Genomic DNA, 19,607 nt, shown 5'->3' on the forward strand with positions numbered 1-19,607 from the left:
TTTTGAATATATTGTTTTCCCAAGATTTACTACTTAAAGTTTATTTTCAAAAAGAGATTTGGAGCTTTCTTAACTTTTTTTTTAATAAGGAAAGAAAACATTATATTAAAGTGGATTTCCATTTGTACTATATAACATCATTTTCCAGTACCTAATAATGAAATAAGGTCTGTTAACAAGGAATAGCTACTTTTAATGATTATTATATGAATTATTTACAAGGTCACCATATGTTTTTAATGTTTTTCCCCTCCCGTCTCTGTTTTTTCTCAATAACCCCCTGAGTGCTTTCATAATACAAGTATATTTTTTTATTATCCAAAACTTATAATTTAGAAGATAAACCCATTATTAAAAATATTTTTTATACTGAAAATATTCCTGTTATACCTCTCATCCACCATTGTGGATAATTGAGAGTTGACTAGATACTATTAGACATAACTTTTCCTTAAGCTACTTACAGGGTTTCTTATTTAATATTATCTCCTTTCATTACATTACTAAGAAATTGTTTTCTGTAGGTAGGAAAGTAGAGAGCCTAAATGACAATATATTATACTTCAGGGTTTGTTGTTTTTGTTTTTAATATGAGAAGAGTGTTCTTTTCTAATTTCGAGTTCTCAAATTAGACTTTATATATTTCTTTCCAGTGCCTTCAGAATACTATTAGAATCTGATGAAGACAGACTTCTTGTTGTATTTAATCGAGGGTTGATCCTGATGACTGAGGTAAATATTTTATAGTAGATGTTTTTCATTTTAATTTTCTCACCAAGACTTCTTGTTTTGTGGCTAGAGTTTATTGTAGACTTTATAGGTATCTTGTTCTAATTATATAGATCAGTAAATGCTAATTCATATTCAAAAAATAATTAGGTCACAGTTTTTAGGGTGCTGTTTTCTTTTTCCATAGTAATTCCATACTTTCCCCATCATTTTGTATGTAGAACAATCACTTAAAGTAGACTAGTTCTATTCATTTTATTTGTAAGGATAGAAACAGAAGAAATTCATATGATTTAACCAAGAGCACAGTTCTCAAGAGCTCACTTATTTGATAACGTTACAGAGACTGAGATTAGCATCATCAGAGAAAGCCTGTGAGACTGTTACAGGTGGTTAAAATCAGCCATTCATTCATCCCATAATTCTTGAACATCCACAGTGTGAGATGATTTTAAGGCCACAGAGGTGCATTGTAAACTTTTGTCTACTAATGAAGATCAGATGAAAGAGTACATGCAAAGGATGCCGTGAGACTAAGAGGCAGGGTGATGGTTTCAGTTAATGGTATGGTAGAACAGGAATACAACGTATCTGAAACTGTGCTTGCAAGAAGTTGGACTTGTTATGGTAAGTGGGAGAGCATTTAGATAAATGACTTAATAGGCACAGAGCAAGAAAGTATTGGTTGTATTTTAGAAATGCCAACTATTTGTTTGGATAAAACAAAAGGTATATAAAGAGGAGTAGTGAAAATTTAATTCTTTCACTCAACAGATGTTTGATTATCTACTCTGTGCCAGGCACTGTCTAGGCACTGGGGGTACAGCAGTGAACCAGACAGACATGGTTCCTGTCTTCACAACTTACAGGTTAAATGTCACACAAGTTATATTGTTCAGATTAGGTACTGCCACAGATCAATTTTGAATATTAAATTCTGAATGGTATACAGGTTATGGGGAACTGATTCAAGATGATTAGAAATAAGATGCTTTGACCTAAAATGTAATAGAAAAATCTAAGGGTTTAATTAAGCTTAATATAGTTAAAGAAGTTAATAGATTTAACAAGACATTGTGATTAAAGAAATTCCTATGTTTTTGAGCTTTCTACCTCTTTGAGACCTACTATTTTCAGCATGGCTAACAGCCATGTCACCATTTTCTATCTTCAGAAGCCCTGAAGAGTTAGTGAAAGCAGTTAGCTAGGGGTTCTTCACAATCTTCCTGTTGTTGCCTGGTGCCTTATAAGCGTTAGTTAGGTTTGCAGTCTTAGAACAAATAGTAACAAAAAGAAGAAAAATCTGATAAATTATCCCTTCAGACTAAAATGTATACTCAGAATATCAGAGCTCAGAAGTATGAGGATTCTTCCAGAGAATTTGACTTAGGTTAAAAACAAATAGATTTGCTTTTGTTTATATGCCATATGCATAGTTCGAGTATGGAAACATCTGTCTAGAAGATGAGCACTACAATTTTGTGGCTCAATAAAGTAAAAATGAAATGAAGTTTTCCATTTTTTTGAATCACTTGTAGTCTTTCAACACACTGCACATGATGTATCATGAAGCCACAGCTTGCCATGTGACTGGAGACTTAGTAGAACTTCTGTCAATATTCCTTTCGGTATTGAAGTCTACACGCCCATATCTTCAGAGAAAAGGTTTGGCCATTTCTATTTCTTTTTGTTGTTTTTAGTTCAACTGTTAAAGAGCAAAATAAGGCATTTAAATTGCAGGCTTCAGAGAATTTTTTATCTCCAGTTTATATACAGAAGTTGGGGCTGATGCTAGCTAATCATGAGGAAATGTTTACTATGACCTCCTGATATAATGCTTTTGTTTATTTTCTATATGCCTACCCCCAAAATAGTCAAGCATGCTGTAAGTGTCAGGATTTAGGAGACTGGAAAACATTTCCAGCAAAGTAACAACATAAGTATTTTGTGAAGCTGGAAACTTCATGGCTTAGATTAGATCATTTTTAGTTTTAAGAGAAATAACTATAAAAATACCTCTTTTGTCCCTCTAAATTAATGTTAACTCTGAATTTCATTAAATTTCTGGAAAATATAATATATTCATCCCTGAAACATATGCTTTTAAGAAATCTAGCAGGATTAGCCCTGCCCAGTGTGGCTCAGTTGATGGAGCGTCAACCTGCAGACCGAAGGGTCCCTGGTTCGATTCCTGGTCAGGGCAGATGCCTAGAGTGCAGGTTTGGTCCTCAGAGCACATGCAGGAGGCAATCAATAGATGTTTCTCGCATCAGTGTTTCTCATCCTCTCTTTCTCTCTCCCTTCCCCTCTCTCTGGAATGAATAAAAGAAGAAAAAGAAATCTAGCAGGCCTAACAGTAGTAGCCATCTCATGAGAACAGTCACAGCCTTTACCCAAGATGTTTGTGATTAATTTGAATTTCTTAGTGTTAGTATTCTTTAGTTTACATAGAAAATAATTGTGAGGAGGTTTGATTTCAAGTGGTATATTTACATATGCTTTTGTATTTGCAGATGTAAAACAAGCATTAATCCAGTGGCAGGAGCGAATTGAATTTGCCCATAAACTGTTAACTCTTCTTAATTCCTATAGTCCTCCAGAGCTTAGAAATGCCTGTATTGGTAAGTTACTTAGAATATATACCTATGTAAAATGCTAGTAAAAGAAAATTTTTCTGGGTTTTTTTGTTTGTTTTGGGGGGTTTTGTTTGATTTTTGTTTTGGGGGGGCTTTTTTTGGTAAGATGTGATGTTCTGTAGGGTTTGGAAAATATTTTTACTTTTTATGTGTAACTTGCACTGGCCAACAGGTCCTAAGAAAAATGAATTTTATTTTTTAACATGCCAGTAATTACCTATGTGACCATGGGCAGATCACTTAATATACCTGGGCTCCTGCTGTAAAATCATCTGATCCTATATAGGCAAGGTAGAATCATGCAAATTTTACAAAGTAAAATTAGCATTGTAAAGGGTTGTGGTGATTATTTCACTGTGAGTTATTTTGCCTAAAGATACTTCTTAGTAGCTGTTCATAGACTCCTAAGTATTTTACCTTTTTATTGATTGCATACTTATAACAACATGATAATTTGTACCTGTTAAAAGACCCCCTCATTTTAAATTTATATTGAGATTTTTATTACCTTAGAAGTCACTTTTAAAGTCATCTTAAGAGACTTTCTCAAAATGACGTGAATAACTGGCTGTCATGTATAAGCAGTCAGCCTTGGCAGGCATTGGCCTGACGTTCTGTGGAATTACTGGACTACGCTTCTCCAGCAAGAGGGGAGAGGTGCAGAGTGTTCTCTGATTGCCAGAATCTCCAGCAATAGCCTGTCATCATGGGCTTTACACCTCTGTGATTAGAGGATGAGAATCAGTCCAGTAGCATCATGAAACACTAAAAGTAGATAAAGATTATCCCTTAGATCTGAAGAACTTTGAACTTTAGATTTCTTTATATGTTTCTGTGGTTGATTTTATGAAGATACATAATGTGCACTAAGTGTTTCCCTCACTATACTTCATGATGCTTCTCTTGGATAAATAATATACAAATAAAAAGTTTTAAATTTTAGTTTCTAAATAATGGCCATATTGTGGTTAGTAACTCTGCTGATTCAGATTTCATTGAACATCAGACAAAATTCCTCCCAGTGTCAGGAGCTGAAACAGTTTTAGACTCATTAAAATTCTCCAGCTGCCACACTACAGCCAGTCACTCCAGAAGGGTTTGTGAGTTTGACAATAACAGGTAAACACACTCCAGTTTTTTAATACCCAAATTGTGTTTTTATTTTCAGATGTCCTCAAGGAACTTGTGCTTTTAAGTCCCCATGACTTTCTTCATACTCTGGTTCCATTTCTACAACACAATCATTGTACTTACCATCACAGTAATATACCAAGTATGTATTCATCCAGCCCAGTACTTGAATATGGTTGGCATTTAATCTTTCTGCACACTGAAACTTGGAGATTTATACTTTTCCATTTATTCTTATTGTACACTTTTAATGTCTTAGTGTCTCTTGGACCTTATTTCCCTTGTCGAGAAAATATCAAGCTAATAGGAGGGAAAAGCAATATTCGGCCTCCGCGCCCTGAACTCAATATGTGCCTCTTGCCCACAATGGTGGAAACCAGTAAGGTATGTTGGGATGCCAGGAAAACCATGTTTCTATAGTACACAGTAATCTGAAATTTCCCCTCTGGCAGTTATGAGTATATTAGATTTAAATGACCATTTTGTGGATCCTAAAAAGATTAGACTCATTTGGACTTTTTCCTTTTAGTGCTCTGAAATGTTGGTTTAATATTTGAAAAATCAACAATAAGCACAAGTAGTAAGTTTTTTTCCCCCTCAAAAAACACCCTAATAGAAAACCTTAATAGTATTTGTTACTAGGCTAAATTATAACTGGGTCATATATCTAAACCTGAAAGGTCAAGTTAGGTACTACTATTGTTTAAATTTGGCCATATAATCAATGACTTCTTTTACTGCCCTTTAATTATAATCCTTTGACCTAAGCCTTATGTCACAATTGATAGATTTGTCATCATTTGGAGTCTAATTTTTGTCCTCTAATGCTTATTCTAAAATAATACTAATTCTAAATTACAGAGAGAAGGTACAGGATAATTTATTTTAGTTTCAACATTTTTTAAACAATTTTCCCCCTTTATCTTTCTTCACCTCACTTCATTCACACTCTCCCTTGCCCACTATCTTTGTATCTTAAATATACTTAAGTTCTTGTAAGATAAACTATTAAAATAACACTGTAGTAACCATTACAGAAATAATTTGGAATCTATTTCAAAAGTCAGATTTAATTTATTCTTCTTGATTATATGTCTGTAGTGCTAAATAAAGTGTCACGTTTTAAATTCATACAGTAATTTTTTTTATTAAAGTATATAGACATAATGGGTAATTTTAATTGACAGCATTTGCACACTGAAAATAAACTTGTGACAATTAAGATCTTAATAACATTACTAGAAACTTGGAAATTAAAAAACTAGGTTCTTATAGAATTTAAATATTTAATCAGCTTTTTAGTTAAATTTATTACATTTGCACAAAATATGCTCTTTAATTTATTATACAATTAAAGTGCAACCATTTTATCATCTTTAACCTTCAGGGCAAAGATGACGTTTATGATCGTATGCTGCTAGACTACTTCTTTTCTTATCATCAATTCATCCATCTATTATGCCGAGTTGCAATCAACTGTGAAAAATTTACTGAAACATTAGTTAAGCTGAGTAAGTATAAAAGATGAGCAGTAAATTCCACTGAATTATTTTAAGCCCCTAGTCATTCAGGAAGGGGAGGAAAAAAAATGAGACAATCCTTCTTTTATTTTTTAAAGTGAATGTTTAAAAATATTAATTAATCTTGGGAACATTTTTATTTTTATTAAGAAAACACCAACTTACTGGTTTCCATTGAATAGTTCTGCCCAGAGTTTCAGCTGGCCTATAAGGGAGTGTGGAGTAGGGCTGATCACTTTTGTACCTAGAAGCCCAAGTCCTCCTCCATCTGCCCAGCAGAATTTAAAAACAAAAAACAGAAACTGCTCTGATTAGGGAGACAGGCTTAGATGGACTCCCCCACCCCTGATCTTGAGGTTGAGACCTATAGTGCCAGCTGTGCTTTGGAGCTGGTATCACCAAGAGCAAGCTGTGTGGGCTTGTTAGGGTGAAGAAGAGGTGCATATATGAGTAAATTAGGAGGTAAGTCTTATAAAATAGGTGAGTAAGTAGAGAAATTTGCAAAGGAATATGTGAGAAATAGAAAACAAAACCATCAGTGAATCATGAAGGGGGAAGAAAACTCGAATTAGTTAATAAGTAATATGGTCTCTCCAAGCATGTATGTGAGAGCTGTTAGGGAATGCTCCCTTTGGATGACTTTTGTTTGGCTTCATAAGTCATTGAAGGACATGTAACCCACCTCCAGATGTCCCCTATCTCAGGACCTCCAGAGTTCTTAGGTTCTGTGTGTCTTGCTTTTTTAGAGATAGTCCTGGATCCTCTCCAGTGTTCTGTAGTTTCAGAGCACGGTAAATAAAATACTCATGGAATTAACACCAAGGTCAAGAAATAGAATATTACCACATCCTAGGAGTCCCCTTGTTCTCTTTCTCAGTCACAACCTTTTCCTTCCAGTGGAAAAGGTTTTGATCCATTATACATAGGGCTAAACATGTGAACCTACCTTAGATTTCATTATCCAAGAAGAAGAAAGTGTTAACAGCTGTCAGGGATATTCCCCTTCAGAAACCATCTTACTGGAAAGTGATTGGAGCATCTCAGATTTGAGAAGTTCCTTCTACCTGTTACCGTTAGCTGAAGAGAGAGAGATATATATGGCTGAAGTGCCAGCATGGGTGGTGGAAGGGGTGAGGATATGCTCAGATTGGCCATTTAATGATTACATTTTGGTAAAAAGCTAAAACCTAGCAGTGGCAGTGATCAGATGTGAGAGAATAACCAGAAGTTCTAGTAACACAGCCTTGCTTTCAAATAAGGAGGGGGGCTTATGAAAAGTTCCTTATATTAATAAAAGCTCTTGGTTATTGTGTTCATATGATTTATACCAAAAATTATGTGAGAAGCTACTTTAGCTATGCGAACAGCTGTAACCAAATAATGAATGTTCAATCATGTTTGGAACTATGTTCCTTATCAACACAAGTACAGTTTCAGGGAAGTTAAACATGGAGGGCAGGAGGAGGAGGGAGGAAAAGAGCAACACACTTAACCATCCACATATGCTGCATCAACTTTCATAATATTTTATATTCTCATCACTCTTACAGCCATGAAGCACTGTTGATGCTGTCTCATGGTGTTTAGTTCTCTACATGTGCACTATTTTATAGAACATTTTAACGAGGATGGAAATATTCTCCAACTGCATCACCATCTATAATATGATAGCCACTAAACCATATGTGTGTTGAGAACTTGAAGTGTGACTAAGGACTAAATTTTTATTTTAATTAATTTTAACCAAATTAAAGAGTCAGATGTGGCTAGTGGCTACTATACGAATAGCACAGCTCTAGATAGAGACCAAAACATTCACAAATAGAGGAGGACAAAAATTTTTCATGGTTATTTCTTAGTTAATACAGAAAAGTAGACATGAAGTAAGACAGAGACCTAAAAACATTGCTTTCCTTATGTCTCTTATAAATGGAGAGCTTATGTCTCAGTGTTTTGAGGTTAATTCCTTTCAGCTGAAGTGTTTATTTCCAGGGAGAGGCCCCTAGGAAAAGGCTTGAGCAAAAGCAAAGCTCTCATTAGTGACTGTAATGGGAAGCAAAGAGTTCATAGAGAGTTTTAATTTGTTTAATTTCTTCAGGAGATTATATTTAACAACAGGGAGAGGAAAGGGTAAGTTTAAATTGGTTATGTTCTTAATCATTTCAGTCTTGAGATTAGACGGTCCAAGGGCTAGAATATTGTGACTGACCATAGATGAGATTGCCTCAAGACTAATAATGGATTGCGAGCCATTTCCAGTTTGAAGAAAAAGTCTTTTTAGTAATTCTTATATGGGTAACTGAGTAGATTTTAAGGTTGTTGGAGGATAAAAAGGAATTATGTAATTGTAGATTAAAATTGCAGAAGGATAGAGTTGCAAATACTAAACAGTAAACAAAGGGAAGGTGGAAGTACTTTTGAAGTAAGGACAGTCAGGCATGTGGTTAGGAGAGACAAGTGGGAAGAGAATTCAGGGAGGATGAACAAAGCTATTGACTGCCATATGAAATAACAGTGTGTCTGAAATCACAGTATTTTGATATTTTAAAATAACAGAGTTTAGCTAGAAAAGTTCTGAAAAAGAAGAATAGGAAGAGGGACTGGCACTATTGATTTCTAAAATACTTACTAAGGGTACAGTAATTTCTTGTTTTATTTTTAAATGTATATGTAGTTCACAATTTAAAACAATATTAACAAGGTACACATCATCGTATCACAGATGTGCCCCCTACCACTTTTACTCATATTTTTTAATGCATAAAAACAGCAAATACGGGTGTATTTCCTCCATTTATTACAGAAAAGTAAACTATAAAGATTAAAACTATGTGATGCAGATACGGATATACATAGGCAGAACACTGGTAAAAAAGCCCCAAAACAAATAGAAGGATATACAAGGACATATCAGATCAATGGAGAATGGTGGTATTGAGATAATTGGTTGGCTGGCTGGGGAGGAAGGGGAGGGCCTTTAATATCTGCTCCAATCCTTGGACCAAAATAAATTCCAGGAGAATAATTTAATTGTGAAAAGCAAAATAATGGAAATATTAGAGAATAACATGGGATTATGTGGATACCACCCTGAGATTGGAAAGACCATGTTAAACAGGAAACAAAGACCAGATACTGAAAATTTTGTCTACATAAAAATTGAAAATACTATATGTTTAAAAATGCCATAATTTGAATGAAAATACACACAACTAATGGGAAAAATATTTGCATTCTCAACAGATAAGTGGCTAATATTGCCAAATAACAGAGGTTTTAGGATTCAGTATGATGGTAAGAATATAAAGTAAAATAAGCAAAGACCATGGACAGTGCGCGTGTGCGCTCACACACACAGAGTATATGTTTAGTAGCTATATGAGAAATTGCCCAACCTTATTAAATAAAGAAAGCAAATATGTAACAATTTTTTTTCATCTGTGTGTAAAGATAATATGCATGGTTGAAGAAAGAAGAGATGTTATAATATTATGAGTCAGTTTAGGGAGGCAGTTTGGCATTATATACTTAGATCATTCATGCACTTTGATCCAGCAATACCAGATCTAGAAATCCGCCCTCTCTACTCAAAACATGTACAATAATATACGTAGGGTGTTTTATGTTCACTTGGTTTGTATTAGGTAAAAATTAGAAACAACTCAGTGTCCATTAATAGAAGCTCAGTTAAGTAAACCAAAGTTTATCTAGCCATTAAGATAAAAAGATGGAAATTGACTGTGGATTACATGAAAAAAAAATTGGAAAACTATGCAGAATATGACTACATTCTTTTTTTAAAAAGGAGAAAATGACTCAGTATATGGGTGAAAAAATAAAAACCCATAGAGGAATATACTCTAATCGTATAAGGATAAAATTAGGAGGTGTTTTTATTTTCTAGATCATTATTTGTAATGATCATGCAGTGGTTTTGTATTTGGGAAACAAAACAAAAATAAAAGTACTATAGAAAACTAGTATTGCAAAGTCTGATACCATTTTATTTAGGTGCTATATAACTCAGAATTAACAAGACGCTCAGGTAGAATTAACTTAATAACAAATCCCTAGATTTCATCATTTAGTTAAGTAATTTTCATTTTTAGAGACAAAACAAGCATCTCTTTATTATTTAACATTGTTTTGGAAAGCTTGCTTAATGCATTAATAACCAAAATAAAAAGAAATTGATCTCTTTTTTTAAGAAATAGATTTTCTTGCAAGAATATCATGATGTACCTAGAAAATTCACAATCTTCAAATCTCTAGAATGAAAAAAAATCAGTATAATTGGTAAAGGTTAACATTAAAATTTCAAATTATAAAAAGCATAGCTCTGATTCATGCTTTACCTTTTTGTGATATCAAGGTGGGACTGATTGGAGAAGCAATTGGTTAGCTGTTTCCAGAAAGGTTTCTTAAGGTGAATATATTTCAGAGCAGGGCCGATCATTTAGTGCAGCTTTTCTAGTCCATCAAAGGCAAATCCCTTTATCCTAGGCTAATACATTGTAATTATATTTAATAGACATATTTTTTATTCCACCTATTATACCAGTTTGTTAACATAGAGATAGAACTGGCACGGGCGTCTGAATATTCTGTGGTAGGACCAGCAGATTTTTTTCTAGTAAACCTCTGTGAGAAGCTGAATAGGCAACAGGAGGTTACTTAGTAGGTTATGATATCAGAACAAAAGGAATTAGAAACATCAAATGTGTGACAGTATTACTCTGAGATGATTCAGTCTCACAGTGGCGCATTAGTCGTGGGCCTGTCATCCATAGGCTAAAGCTGTCACTCCTGTGGATAATGATTGAATACAATAAATGCTCCTGTGGAAAACTACACAGAGAGCCATAGCACAATTCAGACAGGAGAAACCCTAACTAGTGTATACATATATGAAATATTTCATACTCTTAGTGATCATCTGAACTACAGTTCTACCTACAAAAGCAGTTTTTAAAAGATTTTTTCTTTGAATAAGAGACCCAGCAGCTTCTGCAGTATAAGGTGTTACTAATGAAGAAAAGATACGTTTGCAACAATTTTTGATTATTGTGTATTAGGTCTTTCATGAGTGGGGATGAAGAAAGATAAGTGGCACAGAAACCAGTAGATTTTAGGCCTGCCCATTGCATTTCACTGATACAAGGCTTGGATGTGTGCCTGAGAACTGTGGCGATTGCATCTCCCTGTGCTTTCCACGCAGTGAGACTCCCAGAAGGTATTGGAGTAGTGTGTGGAGTAGGATAGTATTGGCCTCTACCTTGAGTCACAGAGCCAAGGTGCACCTGTTCCTCAGGGCTCTTTGAAAATGCAAGGAAGAAACGGAAACTTAGTTGCTCTGAAAGGACGGCCTTCCTTCCAAAGGAGGTGCCACTCAGAGGGAATAGGTAGGACTATGAAAGAGGTGTCTTTAGCTCACCGTAGATGTGTTTTCCAGAGTGTGGTGTAACAGATGGTCCAGGGAAAATAATTTTTATACTAGTATGTGTGGATCTTACTGTATTACAAAAGTATACAACTATTACATCAAACTCATGATTTAGAATAGGTTAAAACTGAGGTAGATACAAATGTATTGTTCACTGGTTTTGTGGTGAACCTTGAGCCGATTACATTACCTCTCTGAGCATAATTTCCTCATCCATAAAAGGGGGCAGAAATGAGGATCATGCCCGCAAATAAATGAGAGAAGTAGCTGTGATTGTCTGACATACCCAGCACAATAGATGTCAGTATGTGTTTATTTCCTTCTTCACTTGTAAAGATATTTGTATCAGAATGTCACTTGCGAGTGACCAAGATTATAGAAGGCCTCCATGGGGTTTTTTGTTTATTGTGGTAGTGCTGGCTTTTTGGTAGTTACAGAGAATAGGAATAAAGATTGTTTTACTTTGAGGAATGTTTGGAGAAAAAAGAATAAAGACCAGAGAAATGTAAATTGTGGTACACAGTTTGCTTTCCATGAGAGAGCAACCTCTAGTTCAGGGATTGGCAAACTTTCTGCAAAGGGCTAGATATTAAATATTTTAGATTTTAGGCCATATATGGTCTCTGTCACATATTCTTTGTTTGACTGTTTTTGTTTTGTTTTTACAATTCTTTAAAAACATAAAAGCCCATTTTAGCTCACATGGCTGTACAAATAGGTTGAGGGCCAGTTTGCTAGCCCCTGCTCTACCTCTGTGGGTAATTATGCAGTGACCAACAGTTGTGATGGCATTCCCTTGTTTTCTTATGTATACTGGATAAAGGGGAAAGATGATAGAGTGTCCTTGGATCTTTACAAAGGGGTTAATCTAAACAGGAAAACAAATAGGCTTACCCACAAAAGGGAGTGTAGGAATCCTTGGATGACTAAATTGGGTGACTGATAATGACTTCTCTTTTAAAGTTTTCTCAAATCCTTGGTCCAGCCAGAGGTTGGCAGACAGGAGCCTGCATGTTGCTTGTTTTTGTATAGCCATTGAGCTTACCTGCAAGCTTAGGGGGGGTTTTACTTTTTAGGTAGTTAAAAAAAACTAGATTATTCTAAATATTTTGTAATACATGAAAACCACATAAGATTTAAATTTCACTGTTTCTAAAATTTTATTGAAAGACAGCCATACCCATTCATTAATGTTGCCTGTGACTGCTTTCACACTCCCTCTGCAGAGTTGAGTAGTTGTAACAGATCATAAAGGCCACAGATACTAAAATTTTTACTATATGGCTCTTTACAGAAAAGTTTGCTGCCTTCGGGTCTAACTTACAATTTTCTTTTTTTAATGGAAGAGATCGTTTTTGTTGTATTTCTCTTTCTCCATGATTATACTTGCCTTGGGGGTGGGCATACGGAGGATGGGAAATTGACTTATGACTGTAGTATTGCAATTTTTGTGCTTTGAGGGTAGGAGGGCAGCAGGTAGGGGAACAAATTTTTTAAAGGTGTACTTGACAACTGGAACAGTGAGAAAGAGGAAAGGTTAAAACAATAGAGATTCCAAATAGAATGCTGACACACAGCTAAGTATGGGCTATCCAAAATATCCTGGGGACAGGGCTAGAAGCTCTTAGACTCAGAGCAGTATTGACCTAAATCTACCATGAAGATATTTCTCCCTATCTTTAATGAAATAAGGTAAAAGGGGAAGTAACGATATGTTCTCTAATTCTCCCTATCCTCTTTTTGACCTTATGAAAGTGCATGCACGAGCGTGCGTGCCCCTCCCACCCAAGACAGAGAGACACACATACACACACACCACCACCACCACCCCCTCCCCGCCGTCTAGCTCTTGCATGATGAAAATTCTCGTAATAAGCAGAGTGGTACCTTTAATCCAAGAAAGCTTTGGAACCACTTGGCAGTAACCTTCATTAAATTGCTCCAAATAAAGCTCCAGTACTCAAAAAGCATAATTTGTTTAAGTTGCCTCAGATCCTTCTGGGAATGCGGTGTAGGATATAAATAAATTCAAATTGTACTGCATTCTAAATTATTTAACTGGTTAAAATATTAGAATGAATTCTTCCCTTTCAGTATTTTACATATTTCTGACATATGTAGAAAATATGCCTAGTTATAACTAGAAATAGCTATTATATTGTACCTGCAGCTTAATACCTCAGTAGTGCAATTTATAACCTATTCTGATTTCTTTTCAAATATTAGGTATCCTAGTTGCCTATGAAGGTTTGCCACTTCATCTTGCACTGTTCCCCAAACTTTGGACTGAGCTATGCCAGACTCAGGTAAAGAAAATGAGTTTTAGATGATTTGGTCTTTAATCTCATCTGACCCATGTGGTCAGTAATTTTAGGAACAATTGGTTGAAAACTGGCTGGACACTGGGAATATTTTAGAATCTTGGTAGGTAAAAGATGATTAATGGGAAAATAGCTATTAAGCATTGCGCATCTAGTTGCCTTTTCGGGTTTTTTACTTCGGTAGGTTTGTATCACAGGATGTTTCAAATAAGCTGTTTATAATTGAATTTCTCATGTATAGGTCAATATGAGCAGTTGTAAGAATCCAAGGTGGAGATCTTAGGGGAGGAACACATATGCTACCTCTTGTTCTCCGTGCCTTGCCCCTATCTGTCTCTTGCTTCCTTCCACCATTCCAAAAGCTCTAGTAGAAACTATTTCAGCAGTCTTTCTTTTACCTCTTGCTTATCTGTTACCTCCGAGTAGTTTTTCAAATTTGACTCACTTGTTTTCTTTTCAACAGTCCCATTGAGAACAGGAAACACTGTACCCTTCCTACCTTAAGTATCTAAGAGCCAACTCCTAAAAATAAAGTGGGCACCTAAATAATGCTTGTTAAATTGTGGAAGGAGGATGGCAGGGAGAGGGGAAGAAACTAGATTGGTCCTAAGGTTGGGTTCAGTCCTTAGATCAGGCATAAAGGATCCCCACTCTTTTAGACCCTGAAAAAACCATTGTTTTCCTGCCTTGTTGCATCTGCTCATTTCCAAAGAAGGAGATGAGTTTATTAACCTTCCTTAGGCATAAACCTTTACCCACATCAGCACTGGTGAGGGGGGTTCAATTGATTGGAGCACCATCCTCTGCACCAAAAGGTCATGGGTTTGATCCCCAGGTAGGGCACATACTTAGGTTGCAGATTCCATCCCCAGTTGGGGCACATGCAGGAGGCAATCATTGTTTTTCTCTTACATCAATGTCTCAGTCTTTGTTTCTCTGTCCCCCTTCCTCTCTCTCTCTCTCAAATCAATAAAACATCCTCAGGTGAGGACTTTTTTAAAAAATCAAATAAAAAGAATAAACCTTTACCCACATTATAGTATCTGACTGAGTCTGGTCCAGCCTCCTGCCCAGACTGTAGTGATCTGTATATTCTCCTAGTGGATGCATCACTTGGTACTGTAGTAGTTGTTTCTCTATCTCCTTGTCTCACACTGTGAGCTTCTCAAATGTAGAGACTTTATCTCAGTCATCTGTTTCCTGAAGAAATGTCATTTTGTTTTCTATAGTAGGAATCTTTGAAAGGCTAGATACATTGATCACATGATTTAATATTTAGTAGACATTCAGAATATGACTTGCTCGTTGATTTTTGAACTGAGTGGTCTATTCAGTAAATTGAAGCAGATGCCTGCTTTTACCCTCTCTGTTGCTGATCTTCTTGATTTGGGTGGTCGCTTTATTTTAGGGGATGGGGAGTATTCCTGTAGTCTGCCACATCCTACTGCTTCCCTATTGCTCTGCACTCTACTACTCCCTTTATGTGGCTTTCCCCCCCACAGAATTCACCATCCTCCCCTCCACCTTCCCTTAAATCAAAACGATACCAACCCAACTGTGGCTTCCAAAGCCCCTGCCAGCCATCCTGTGCAAGAAACACAGGCAGTAGACAGAGGCTATGATTGGCAGAATAAAGCATATTTTTCTGACACCAATAATCTGAAGACCTGGGTCCTGGTCCTACTCAACTCCTCTAATTTCTTGGGTGACCTTGAGCATTTTACTTACAGAGTTTACTGTAATAAAACATTTAAGTAGATAATGTGCATATTATCTAAATGTTTGTCCTATTTTTTAAACAGTCTGGGTTTTCTTCCATGTAAATGATCTATTAGTAAAACTCATCTAAGTAATCTAGGGAATGTATCTATTTAAAGACATACTACTTGTGTTTAAGAGCCACGACCATTTATTTGAAAACAGGAAAACCAAATTTTAGTAAAATTTCAATATATTGGACCCACTAATTCTCTGTGTGATGCAGTTAGGAAAAGAGGTTTGCTGTTTACCTCTGCACTATCATGAGGGGAAAAGATTTTAACAAATGAATTACTGCTAATGAGATCATACAGTAAAAGTTTTAACTCTTTTTAGAGAATAAAGTTAATTCTTAAATTTTTTCTATGTGTGCTTTGGTTACCTATTAATATCCATTAATTGGTCCCCTAAAAACATTCTATTTGTCCAGTCTCTTAATTCTAGATAATAAAGCTCCACTTTTTTAAAGAAAACGATTACTCAGTTTTGCCATTCAGACTTTTATAAGTTTCTTCCTGTAGCACTCACGTAGTCCAACTTACTATTTTATTGATTGGGGGGACAGTTGCTATAACTGAAAGTTTAGCAGACTGAGATAAAAGTGGCTTTTCCAGTAGGACTTACAGACTCCAGGTGTACATCGTAAGTGGTTGTGTTTAAGGTTTTCAGTGGTTTCAGTGCTTACCCACCAGTACTTCTTCTCCCCACTTTAGTCTGCTCTGTCAAAAAATTGCATCAAGCTTTTGTGTGAAGATCCAGTTTTTGCAGAGTATATTAAATGTATCCTAATGGATGAAAGAACTTTCTTAAACAACAACATTGTCTACACATTCATGACTCATTTCCTTTTAAAGGTATGTTGTACTTTGAAAACTCAGTATATTACTTGGTTAGTTAATGGTTGTGTTTTCATTATGTTAGTCTTGTGGAGATTTTTTTCTTTATCTCTTTTTTCTAGGTTCAAGGTCAAGTGTTTTCTGAAGCAAATTGTGCCAACTTGATCAGCACCCTTATTACAAACTTGATAAATCAGTATCAGAACCTGCAGTCTGATTTTACCAATCGAATTGAAATGTCCAAAGCAAGTGCTTCACTAAATGGGGTAAGAACTCTGGAAGAGAGAGTAGTCATATACTTCAGAACTTTCCTTAAGTCAACTCTAAAATTGGCCTTAGTATGATTTTATTATCATAGCTTTAATTTACTATTCAGACTCTAGAGGTCAAATAAGATGAGGGAACTAATCAAATTTTTAAAACTGCTCTACCTTTTGTATATATAGCCATGAGCTAATGTCATTAATGGCAGTATGACACAGATACGGAAAATGTCACTAAAAGACATTTCCTTTATCTCTACTTGTTTACATTTTTTGGAACAATTACTTTTGATGTTTCTGTTATTGCCCATGGCTCATGAGTTAACTAAACAATCAGATTAATGATCTGCCTATTATAAAGCCAGTTAAAATTAGGGAATTAGTAGGTTGCCTCATATAGACTCCCAGGATAGCCATGTGATAGAATAGTGGAACCTGGAGTTGCACGCTGGCACTTGTCCAGCAGCAGCCTTCCCATAATAAAAGATTTAGGTGCCAGAACAGATAACAGAGGACTGAGGAAGGCCTTTGTTTTCCACCTCTACCCCAAATTAGCATATTTAAGAAACTGATTTCTAGATTAATAAAGCCTAAATTTCTCATGGGTCGTTCAGGGTTTGTTTTTTCCAAGTTCCTATGTGAGTTCTATTATCGATCCCCTCCCCATGCCCCATTTTTGAAACACACTATCTGAGTTTTCAGTCTGACTTATTTTAATGGTGTAGTAAATAAGGTGTAAGTGACTTAGAACCAGTGAGATATTGCATCATAACATTGGCTTTCTAGTTTCAGCATTCTTGCAAAAAAGCCAGAGAATCCCTGGCCAGGTAGCTTAGTCGGTTAGTACTATCCCCATACACCAAGGTTGTGGGTTCAGTTCCCAGTCAGGGCACATAGAAGCAACCCATGAATTCATAAATAAGTGGAACAAGTTGATGTTTCTCTCTCAAAAAAAAAAAAGCAAGCAAACAATAAATTATTAAACCCCGGCCAGGTGGTTCAGTTGGTTGGAGCATCATCCCATACACCAAAAGGTTACAGGTTCAATCCCAGTCAGGGCTTATACCTAGGTTATGGGTTCTATCCCCAGTTGGGGCATGTGTACAGAAGGCAACTAATCATGCTTCTCTCTCACATGAATGTTTCTCTCTCCCCCACCCCACCTCTGGTTTCTCTCTAAAATCAATAAACACATTCTCGAGTGAGGATTAAAAGAAATAAAGTCAGGGTAAATTCCTGGGAAGGTAAGTATGTACATTGAACTGTAAACAAAGTGTGTCAGATGTGGCTATAGAATTTGAAATGTTCATGTCTGGGTTTTTATAGGACCTGCGGGCACTTGCTTTGCTCCTGTCGGTACACACTCCCAAACAATTAAACCCAGCTCTAATTCCAACTCTGCAAGAGCTTTTAAGCAAATGTAGGACTTGTCTGCAGCAGAGAAACTCACTCCAAGAGCAAGAAGCCAAAGAAAGAAAAACTAAAGGTTAGCTTTATGGACCAGAATTGCCTTTGGGGGGAGAAGGGAATACACTCGGTATAACTGACTGTATAGTAGCTCTGTGTTCACTTGGGCCTCTTAAATATAAGTGCTAAAGAGGAAATTTCCCACAAACACTGCCACTCTTAGTGTGAGCTTAGTGACTCCTTTCACAGAAGTTTGTTTTGATGTCTTCACAGATGATGAAGGGGCAACCCCGGTTAAAAGAAGGCGTGTTAGCAGTGATGAGGAACACACTGTAGACAGCTGCATCAGCGACACGAAAACAGAAACCAGGGAGGTCCTGACCCCAACTAGCACTTCAGACAATGAGACAAGAGACTCCTCAATTATCGATCCAGGAACTGAGCAAGATCTTCCTTCCCCTGAAAATAGTTCTGTTAAAGAATACCGAATGGAAGTTCCATCTTCGTTTTCAGAAGACACGTCAAATATCAGGTCACAGCATGCAGAAGAACAGTCCAACAGTAGTAGATTTGAAGATTGTAAAGAATTTAAAGACCTCCACTGTTCCAAGGATTCTAACTTAGCTGAGGAAGAATCCGAGTTCCCTTCTACTTCTATTTCTGCTGTTCTGTCTGACTTAGCTGACTTGAGAAGCTGTGATGGTCAAGCTTTGCCCTCCCAGGACCCTGAGGCTGCTGTATCACTCAGTTGTGGCCATTCCAGAGGACTCTTCAGTCACATGCAGCAGCACGACATTTTAGATACGCTGTGTAGAACCATCGAGTCCACAATCCACGTGGTCACAAGGATATCTGGCAAAGGAAACCAGGCTGCTTCTTGACATGAGGTGTCGCATGTCTACTTTTAAGGCCGCCCCCGCCCCCCAATGCTGTTTGTATAAGTTTTGCTTATTTCTGTTTTTGTGCTTCAGTTAGTCCAGTGCTCTCTGCTTGAATGGCAAGATAGATTTATAGGCTTAATTCCTGGTCAGGCAGAACTCCAGATGAAAAAAATTTGCATCTTCAGTATACTTTCTAAAGGGCAATCAGATAATGGATATGTTTTATGTAATTAAGAGTTCACTGTAGTGGCTTTCATTTAATATGGCTGTCTGGGAGGAACAGGGTCCCCTGGCCCTGTACAATGTAATTTAAACTTACAGCATTTTTACTGTGTATAATATGGTGTCCTCTGTGCCAGTTTTGTACCTTATAATAGAGGCAGATTGCCTCCAATCGCTGTGGTTCTTATTATCAAAATTAAGTTTACTTGTATACGGAACAACCACAAGAAATTTGATTCTGTAAAGAATCCTCTTTAGCTGTGGCCTGGCAGTATATAAATGGTGCTTTATTTAACAGAATACCTGTGGAGGAAATAAAGCACACTTGATGTAAAAATAATTGTTTTATTTTTATTGACATGACTGATTGCTATTCTGTGCACTTAATTAAACTGATTGTGATGACTTTTCATTTGTTTACATACGTTGCTTCAGTCTTCACAGATGAAAGTAATGAGAA

General features: G+C 36.2%; 1 protein-coding gene across 2 annotated transcripts in view; it reads left to right on the top strand.

The window, feature by feature from the left end:
* Positions 1-19,487, top strand: part of USP34 (ubiquitin specific peptidase 34) — a 241,464-nt gene extending 221,977 nt beyond the window's left edge. For both annotated transcript variants that reach the window (XM_054575403.1, XM_054575404.1), the window contains exons 70-80: positions 654-732; positions 2,268-2,394; positions 3,243-3,350; positions 4,534-4,638; positions 4,756-4,880; positions 5,884-6,007; positions 13,686-13,765; positions 16,252-16,392; positions 16,497-16,640; positions 17,964-18,123; positions 18,318-19,487. In XM_054575403.1, the coding sequence (XP_054431378.1) occupies positions 654-732; positions 2,268-2,394; positions 3,243-3,350; positions 4,534-4,638; positions 4,756-4,880; positions 5,884-6,007; positions 13,686-13,765; positions 16,252-16,392; positions 16,497-16,640; positions 17,964-18,123; positions 18,318-18,925 (1,801 nt within the window). In that variant the 3' untranslated portion in view covers positions 18,926-19,487. The remainder of the gene's footprint in view (positions 1-653; positions 733-2,267; positions 2,395-3,242; positions 3,351-4,533; positions 4,639-4,755; positions 4,881-5,883; positions 6,008-13,685; positions 13,766-16,251; positions 16,393-16,496; positions 16,641-17,963; positions 18,124-18,317) is intronic.
* The last annotated feature ends 120 nt before the right edge of the window (positions 19,488-19,607 follow it).

Source organism: Pteronotus mesoamericanus, unplaced genomic scaffold (assembly GCF_021234165.1).
Source record: "Pteronotus mesoamericanus isolate MK-2021 breed Mesoamerican mustached bat unplaced genomic scaffold, CSHL_Meso_final contig_291, whole genome shotgun sequence".
In the NCBI taxonomy this organism is placed as follows: Eukaryota; Metazoa; Chordata; class Mammalia; order Chiroptera; family Mormoopidae; genus Pteronotus; species Pteronotus mesoamericanus.